This window comes from Nansenia antarctica (assembly GCF_963989245.1).
Source record: "Nansenia antarctica genome assembly, chromosome: 15".
In the NCBI taxonomy this organism is placed as follows: domain Eukaryota; kingdom Metazoa; phylum Chordata; class Actinopteri; order Argentiniformes; family Microstomatidae; genus Nansenia; species Nansenia antarctica.
Genome location: NC_137685.1, coordinates 25521569 through 25531005, shown reverse-complemented (window position 1 = coordinate 25531005; position 9437 = coordinate 25521569). Strand labels below are relative to the sequence as shown.

General features: G+C 43.4%; 1 protein-coding gene across 1 annotated transcript; it reads left to right on the top strand.

Annotated features, from left to right (window-relative positions):
* The first annotated feature begins 545 nt into the window (after positions 1-545).
* pck1 (phosphoenolpyruvate carboxykinase 1 (soluble)) lies at positions 546-8688 on the top strand. Its single transcript, XM_080545890.1, has 10 exons — positions 546-642; positions 2304-2538; positions 2931-3115; positions 3253-3456; positions 3648-3835; positions 4316-4478; positions 5721-5945; positions 6804-6935; positions 7114-7209; positions 7423-8688. Exons 2-10 carry the CDS (start codon positions 2315-2317, stop codon positions 7878-7880), a joined length of 1875 nt encoding a protein of 624 aa, XP_080402016.1. The 5' UTR covers positions 546-642; positions 2304-2314; the 3' UTR covers positions 7881-8688.
* Positions 8689-9437: the final 749 nt, after the last annotated feature.

The following is a 9437-nucleotide window of genomic DNA, read 5'->3' as shown; positions in this document are numbered from 1 at the left end:
TTGTGTTGAAGTGAATTGAATAGATAAAGCGCAAAAGAGTTCAAATTATTATAGATATTTCATGAGTGTATATTGTTACTCTCTAATTCTATCTACAGTTGTTTCTAATATGTAGACTCATACTGTTTATTCAAACATGGTCAGCATTTAGGTGCCCAAAGGCATCCACATTTTACTGAAATCATTATCCATCTTGGGTGAGCCTCCAACAGGCCAAAGAACAACCCAACACGCCACTGAGGGGTGCTCTTATCTCAGTTATTGCATAATTTGTGATGTCGGTCAAAGTTTAAACTCTTCAAACGTAACAGTTATTTGCATCCACTGGTGTATTATCAATTATTTTCCAGTTTGAAGGAACAATAATATTGTTCAGTTGAATGATTAACTCAGTTAACTACGTATTTTCGGTGGAGTACTGATTAACTCATGACTGTCAGTGTTTCCCAAGAAGTGGACATCTTTAAGTTCATGGCCCCTGCCTTCTTCCCCTTAAACATTCCCAAAGTATAAAAGGGAGACTCCAGTCACTAGTTACCACTCAGGAACTTCCCACTAGTGAACAACCATCAGTACCTAACAAGACTGAATTGATGGGCATCAGCTAACCTCTTTTTTCCCCTTTTTAAGAAAGAAGAAAAGGTACTGTAATATTCTCTGCAATACTTTTTATTTATTTTTCTGCATTATTCCTTAGTTGCTTTTGTGATGAAACAAAGTGCATGGATTTGACATTTATCTGACCTGGGGCCTCATTTATAGAACGTGCTTAGCTTAGATCAAATGTTGATCTTACCCGTGTCGTACGTAGAAAACCACGTCAACGTAGTGATTTATACAATTTCAACGTGAGTCAATTTGACCGTGGAAACGATCGTAGCTCTACGCACATTACCTACTGGTTATGCGGAGTTATTACAGGCATGTGAGCCGCACTGGAAAAACGTTTCCTACTGTAATTCATGCGAAGTTTAAGTGGCTCGTAATAAAATTAACGATGTTGTTATCTGCAGAGAAAATGAGTTTAATTCAAGATTTAAAGGGAACTGCTGTTTATGATTGTATTTCAGTCTTTCTTTATATCCCTCCGGAGCTGCCTATCTCCCCTTCAACATGCCTAGTGCGCAAAGGGAGTTCGCAAAGGGAGTTCGCAATCATGTTTTCAATGTCACCTGATAAGAATAAGACCATTATATTATTACAGTATAGGCCTAAGCAGCACTCGAGTTGAGGCGGGATGAAAACAGTCAAAATCGTCCCCCTTCTAAAACTGCCCTCCCCTCTTTCCATACGTTATGTCATTTATCAATGAACGTGGTATTACTGCTATTTCAAGGTGCGAGGGGGCACGCACACATGCAATGACATTTTAAAGTCACTGACACTGAAGTTACTGACGCTGAGGGGATGCTAAAATTGTCCTCATATGATAAAATCCACCACCTCCCATGATTTTCTTTTACAACTTGAGTAGCCTACTGAGTATAAGCATGTGCCTGGTTAGTTGTCATGATCAAACGTTACAAACGCAACTTACCGATTAGCCACCCTTCTCTGCCCTCTCCCGCTTCCAGACAAACGCCTATCCTATATTATAGCACTTGTCTTAATTCAGCCGCTATAATTGAGCCTCTATCACAGGCGTTAATACAAACCTCATTCACCTGCGTTCAATTCCAAGTATATTTGGTATTTATAGAAGGAAGCACGTACGCAACTTTAAACCATCTCAGCCCGTTTTATAAATAATGCTTACGTCCGTTTAGAAAAAATGTGCTTACGTGAAAGTCAAAGATGACGTTCAAGTACTTTTTTTTATAAATGAGGCCCCTGTATTATATTAAATTAATTCTATCAATGTTTTATGACACTATTTTTTTCCCCACAATTTATTGTTTGATAGTCTGCTGATGATTGTCTGCTAGTTTATTACTATGCAGTTTTATACATCATTAATACCATAATATAAACATACTACTTTGTATTAAATTATGGAGGATCTTATCTTACTGTCTCACTACAGCTAAAACTATTATTGGATTATTGAACAACATAATAAGATGACTGCAAGCTAGTATAGTGTTTTCCCAATTAACATATCCCAACCATCTGTCTCCTCTCTCTCTCACACACTCTCTCTCTCTCTCTCTCTCTCTCTCTCTCTCTCTCTCTCTCTCTCTCTCTCTCTCTCTCTCTCTCTCTCACACACACACACACACACACACACACACACACACACACACACACACACACGCACACACACACACACACACACACACACACACACACACACATACACACAGCCAGCAGAACCATGCCTCCTCAGCTGCAGCCCCAAAACCAGGCGGGCGTCTGTGTGCTACAAGGGGACCTGGGAGTGCTCAGTCCAGCTGTCAGGGAGTTTGTAGAGAGCAACATGGCACTGTGCCAACCAGACTTTCTGCACATCTGTGACGGCTCAGATGAGGAGAATAACGCCATCTTGGCCCAGCTGGAAGAGCAGGGCATGATCAAGAAGCTGACTAAGTACGAGAACTGGTAGGTTACCTTCACATACAGTTTCAATGATGGGGAGGTGATGTGTTAAGGTTTTTGGGCCCCCTGATTCTTTGATACTAAATAGTCTACTGTGCTGGGAAGGGAAGGGCCGAAGAAGCAAACTAACTAGACTTGATGTGCAAAATGAGTGGGTTATACTTAAACACCACATGTTCCTGGAATATTTCAGTAAAATCGAATTGCATTGCCAGATCGCTAGACCGCCACTCACGCTACATTATGCTGTATTATATGTAGGTCTAGGTATATAAGTATATTCTCCTCCACATCTTGGGGACATTACAGTAGACAAATATGGTGACAGTTGATACACAGTGAATGATGAATGATATATTGAACAATGATACAACGGTGTGGTTTCTCCCCCTCAGCTGGTTGGCGAGGACAGACCCCAAAGACGTGGCTCGTATCGAGAGTAAGACGGTCATCGTGACTCGGGACAAGAAGGACACCGTGCCGTCCCCGCGAGGAGGCGGCGTCAGCCAGCTCGGGCGCTGGATGTCTCCGGAGGAGTTCGACAAGGCCATGAACGAGCGTTTCCCCGGGTGCATGAAAGGTAGCTGTTTAGATTTTACTCACCAGCCTGTCTAGTAATGATACATGAAGGAAAATAGAATTGAGCACATTGAGCTTAATCTCTCACACACTAGTGCACCTACTAATACAAATAATCTCTACCTCCCTCTTTTCAAGGCCGTACCATGTATGTGATTCCCTACAGCATGGGGCCAGTGGGTTCACCCCTGTCTAAGATTGGAGTAGAACTGACTGACTCCCCCTATGTGGTGGCCAGTATGAGGGTGATGACCCGCATGGGCAACACTGTGCTCAGCGCACTGGGCGGGGGAGACTTTGTACGCTGTCTCCACTCTGTGGGATGCCCACTGCCGCTCAAAAGTGAGAACTCATTTGTTGCCACTCAAAATAACAAAGAACATGAATTAAATCAAGGGATATATGGCTATTTACTGTAATCTAAGATCGAAGTCCAACCTCTCTCTCTCTCTCTCTCTCTCTCTCTCTCTCTCTCTCTCTCTCTCTCTCTCTCTCTCTCTCTCTCTCTCTCTCTCTCTCTCTCTCTCTCTCAGAGCCTCTGGTCAATAACTGGCCGTGCAACCCAGAGCAGACCCTGATCGCCCACGTTCCTGACCGCAGAGAGATTGTGTCCTTCGGGAGCGGCTACGGGGGGAACTCCCTGCTGGGGAAGAAGTGCTTCGCTCTCCGTATCGCCTCCCGCATCGCCATGGAGGAGGGCTGGCTGGCCGAACACATGCTGGTAAAGATAGATAACAACTATGGAATTATAGTTAACGCTTGATCCTAATAAAGATAGATAACATAGCTATGGAATTAGATTAGATTAGATTACATTTAAATGTAATTGTCTTTGCAGAGTACCAGACGGTACCAAGTACCAGACAATGAAATGCAGTTTAGTATCCAACCAGAAGCACAAATAGTGATAAAACATGATATAAAACATGACAGTGATAGGTACAGTATGGCAAGTACGGTAGTTATACAGTTATGAGCTATGTACAGTTAAGGTATCTATGTACAGTATGGTATGTACAGGTGTATGAATAGAGACTATATCAAAAAGAGGTATGTGCAAACGTAGTGTGTGCAACCAGCAGTAGTGCAAAGGCTAAATGTGATTGTCCACAGTGGCTGGGGGGGAACTGGCAGAATTGTTGCAGTAGCTTGTTTAATGCGAAAGGACCAGGCGATAACTTGACTCTTTGTTGTTGTCCAGATCCTTGGCATTACAAACCCTGCTGGTCAGAAGAAGTACATTGCAGCTGCCTTCCCTAGTGCCTGTGGTAAAACCAACCTGGCCATGCTCAGTCCCACACTCCCTGGTTGGAAGATCGAGTGTGTTGGCGATGACATCGCCTGGATGAAGTTTGACGATGAAGGTAAGAGCTTGCCTCTTATGAAGGGAAGTTTTTGCCTCACTGATTCATTGAAGAGTTTTGTCTGTAAGATACAGTTTGTAAGATACAGCATATTTAAAAACTAAGATGAACTCTCTCTCCCAGTCATAAATGTTAGATACAGGAGATCTCTGGCATTTAAGTTCTCTGTTACGTTTACAATATGGTTCTACTGATCCTTTGGGCGGGAGCATGGAGCTCCTAATACCACAGTTGTTGGCAAACACATACTGAACACATTGACATACTAAACTCCTCAAAAAAGTTTGGAAATTGTATTTCGGTCGATTATTCCTCCCCTTTAATAATACCAATTGGTATTGTATTTTATATTGTTGGAAAGCCTGATTAGTCACCTTTACAACGAGGTACAACTTGTAAGGATCATGCATTCATGGAAGGAGCAACACAGCTAAACGTGTGGGTAGCGGCCCAAAAATATTTGCCAAAATCCCCTGCAATATTCTTCTGGTGGTATTCACTCTCGTTTTGAGTTGCTTGGTGGATTGGATGATTGCACTCTCACAGTAATAAGGAAAGAACAACACATATTGGCCATTTTTACACTTTATTCATTTTACACTTTATTCATTTTACACTGTCAGGGACCTCAGTAGCGTTTGGAAGATCCATACGCAGTCACAACAGCTTGGCACCTCCTCCTCATGCTGGTCACCAGCCTGGTCTTTGCCGCAAGTCAGCCAACATGGTTGCGGTCACTCTGGCACGTACAGCATGCCCAAGGTGATCCCACAATTGTTGAATTGGGTTGAGGTCTGGACTCACGGCAGGCCATTCCATCCTCTCTACTCCAAAATTCTGGAGGTACTCTGTGATGATCCTGGCTCTGTGGGGGCGAGCGTTGTCATCCTGGAGGATTTAGGTCCCAGATTCTGGAGATATGGGATCGCCACTGGCCCCAGAATATCATTCCTGTCAATTAGGTGCCAATCAGGTGCCAGTCACACACCTGTGACTGACATACACCTGCCAGCACTTGAAGCTCAAAACGAGAGTGAATACCAACAGAAGAACATTGCAGGGGATTTTGGTCCGCTACCCACACGTTTAGCTGTGTTACTCATTCCACGAATGCATGATCCTTACAAGTTGTTAACTTAATGTTAAGTGTAAATTGCTTTAGGATAATTCATCTGGTGAACATTAAACAAATATTTTAAAAGCTCAACTGTGATAGTAATGCCCTTCAACATCTGTCTGCAGGTAATCTTAGAGCCATCAACCCAGAGAACGGCTTCTTTGGTGTGGCACCTGGCACTTCTGCCAAGACCAACCCCAACGCTATAGAGACCATCTGCAAGAACACTGTGTTCACCAACGTGGCAGAGACCAGCGATGGCGGTGTCTACTGGGAGGGCATGGACGAGAAGCTCCCTGAGGGAGTCACCATCACCTCCTGGAAGGGCAGGCCTTGGTCTCCCCAAGACGGTAGGTGTCCACTAGCTTAGTGGTCCCCAAAAGGCTTGTCCCCACACCAGCCTGATCTACACTGTGGGCATTTCAGTCCATTCAATACAGAAAAGGCTTGTCCCCACACCAGCCTGATCTACACTGTGGGCACACCAGCCTGATCTACACTGTGGGCACACCAGCCTGATCTACACTGTGGGCATTTCAGTCCATTCAATACAGACAGGAGATTAATCACATTTCCAAATGCAGTTCAGAACACCATTTAGTTTCAACTCGGATGTATAAATTCTTGGTTTCACATCCTGGATAGATACAGAATCTATCTGCAATTAGAGAATAGAAAGATAGTCCAGGAAGTTAACATGGGGTGCCTAAGGTGCCTTATCAAAGAGCTGTGTGCAACGTGACCCAGCGAGGATGACAAAAAAGCTATCATATGGTGTCGCGAATAGGTCCAAAATTCTATCCAAAGAGGTCTAAAAAGGTCTTAAATCTGACTTGTTGAAACTTGTAGGAACCCTGTAAATTGTATTTGAGTTCATTTGTGTCAGTTACTCTTAGTCTCAGTAACTGTTGAAATTCTTGGTTTCACATCCTGGATAGACTGACTGAATTTAAATGGAATGATGCTCAACTTGAATGCAGCATCGGCCTACGCAGATGTGTATAGTGATTTAGCCCTGTTAGCATCGGCCTACGCAGATGTGTATAGTGATTTAGCCCTGTTAGCATCGGCCTACGCAGATGTGTATAGTGATTTAGCCCTGTTAGCATCGGCCTACGCAGATGTGTATAGTGATTTAGCCCTGTTAGCATCGGCCTACGCAGATGTGTATAGTGATTTAGCCCTGTTCTTTGTTTGTTCTTCTGTAGGTGAACCATGTGCCCACCCCAACTCCCGCTTCTGCACTCCAGCCAGTCAGTGTCCCATCATCGACCCACAATGGGAGTCCACTGAGGGCGTTCCCATCGAGGCCATTATCTTTGGGGGGCGCAGGCCTGAAGGTGAGGGGTGATAGCATTATGGAGTAGAATAGAATTAAATAGCATATAATATAATTTAATTCAACCTTTGGTGCAAAATGGATGGATCCAACTCATAATAAAATAGAACAGCGAAGTTTCTCTCTGCAATAATTAGAAATTATGATTTTGACAGATCTCTATCTCTCTCTCTCTCTAGGTGTCCCTCTGGTCTACGAGGCCTTCAACTGGCAGCATGGTGTGTTTGTTGGAGCAGCCATGAGGTCAGAGGCCACAGCTGCTGCTGAACACCAAGGTGAGTTCAACTTTGAACTGAAACCAAATCATCTTCAAGACAATGTAATTGGTTGACACAGTTAGAAAGTCGAAGTTGGACAAAAAGCACAAATTCAAATCTGGTAACAATTTCACTAAATTGCAATATATCTATAATTAATAATAAGTAATTATAATAACTGCCATTTGGAGAATGGTTTTCACAAGCTTTGTCCTCTCTCCGTCCCACCAGGCAAGGTGATCATGAACGACCCTTTCGCCATGCGACCCTTCTTCGGCTACAACTTCGGCCGCTACCTGTCTCACTGGCTGAGCATGGCAGAGGGGGCCCATGCAAAGCTGCCCAAGATCTTCCATGTCAACTGGTTCCGCAAGAGCGCGTCTGGTGGGTTCCTTTGGCCTGGCTTCGGGGAGAACATCCGGGTTCTGGAGTGGATCTTCCGGCGGATGAGCGGCGAGGCTGGAGCCATGCCCTCTGCAGTGGGCTACATGCCCTCCCAGGGGTCCCTCAACCTGGAGGGGCTGGGAGACAGTGTGGACCTAGAGGAGCTGTTTGGCTTGTCCAGAGGGTTCTGGCAGAAGGAAGTGGAGGAGATCAGGGCCTATTTTGACACCCAGGTGAACGACGACCTGCCCAACGAGATCGCTAGACAGCTGGAGCTCCTAGAGCATAGGGTGAAACAGCTGTGAAGATGGACTGAGAAAGAGAGTGACATGGGGGAGAGCAAAAGAAAGAGCGATTTGGCACTCGAAAGTCAATAGCATAGTGATAATTCTACAATAATTCTAGAATATTTTATTTTAGCTATCTCATTTTAAAAGTAAAGAAACTTTTAAAACGAGCCTTTGTGCATGATACAGGATCATTCAACCAATCAAACTTTATTAATATAGCGCAAGTCATGCAAGTTCTGAACATAAAAACAATCGTAAATAAACTACAACACAATAAAACCAGGAATAGAAATATTCTATACTTCAGGAGTAGAAGTATATGTTTCTTCAAACTATTGTCTGATCTCCTATAAAGAAATAAATAAAAAATAAGATAGAAATCCTCCAACTTCAAATCTTAGCATCCTTGCAGACTGAACATAGAATTACAGTACACTTGAATAATCTTGAATGAATGAATTCAAGAATGTGGAAGGAATAATCTTCCAACAGATTAGCTGCTCCTCTCTAGTTTTGAATGTATGTGATGATCCAAATTGATGTCTGTGTTATTTAACAATAACATATTAACGCACAATATGCAAAGCCATGTTTTTAAGCTTTGAATGCCATGTTGGTCTATTGGAACATTGAACATTGTTGTACCGTGTCCAACATTATCTATCTATTATTAAGCACATCTCAAATGTGTCAGACTTTTATTTACTGTTTTAAATTGAGTTTTATTTTGTCTTAATTTATTTTTGTATTGCATTGCATTTTGCTGTTTTGTTGTTATTCAAAATATCATTAGAGAGACAACAATAAACATTATTTAAACTCATGTTTTTGTATTTATGGGATTTGATGGGGGGTTTAGAGAGAGAAAGGGACATACTGTACAGTACAGTAAGGCTCACATGTTCTACATGTTTTACCCCTTATCTTCTATAGTAGATGGGATGAATTGTTACTTAAGAAGTTTGCCGTAGTGTGACGTAGTTACCTACATTTAGCCACTAATATGCAAGCGATGTAAGAAGAGGCATGAAGAAGAGGCGTTTTTATACGCGACTGCTATAGGGGGACCTGCTATGCTAGGAAGCAAGTTGCCTAATGGCATGAAAATGCAACATGTTGTACTTGTCGTGTGCCTGTATGTGTGAGAAGATGTCTTTTTCCAAACGGCACTTTCCAAGCACTAGAACGTCCCTACAGTTTTCCGCGTAGTCGCGTGCAGGGCCTCTAGGGAATGGCCTAGGAGGGTGAAAGTTGACATGGTACAATGTCCCATGAAGGGGAAGGAGTGTGTCAAGTTTGGTGAGTGTGACTCTTTCGCAGCCCGTTCCCTGGGCCCAAACGTACCCCAGCACTTTAATTCAGGCTTTTCGGCCTAGTGTGACATTAAAGGTTAAAGGACTTTAGCGTCGCAACCGTAGGTGCCACAGACACGGTTCAGATATTTTCCGACTCGGCTCGGCCCCACCGAGAGACATATGGAACCCCCAACTCGGTGTGGCGCCCCCTGTGGCCATAATTTGATAACTTCCCTCCTGAGTCAACTAGAGATCCGAAACTTCGCCACTCCCCCTA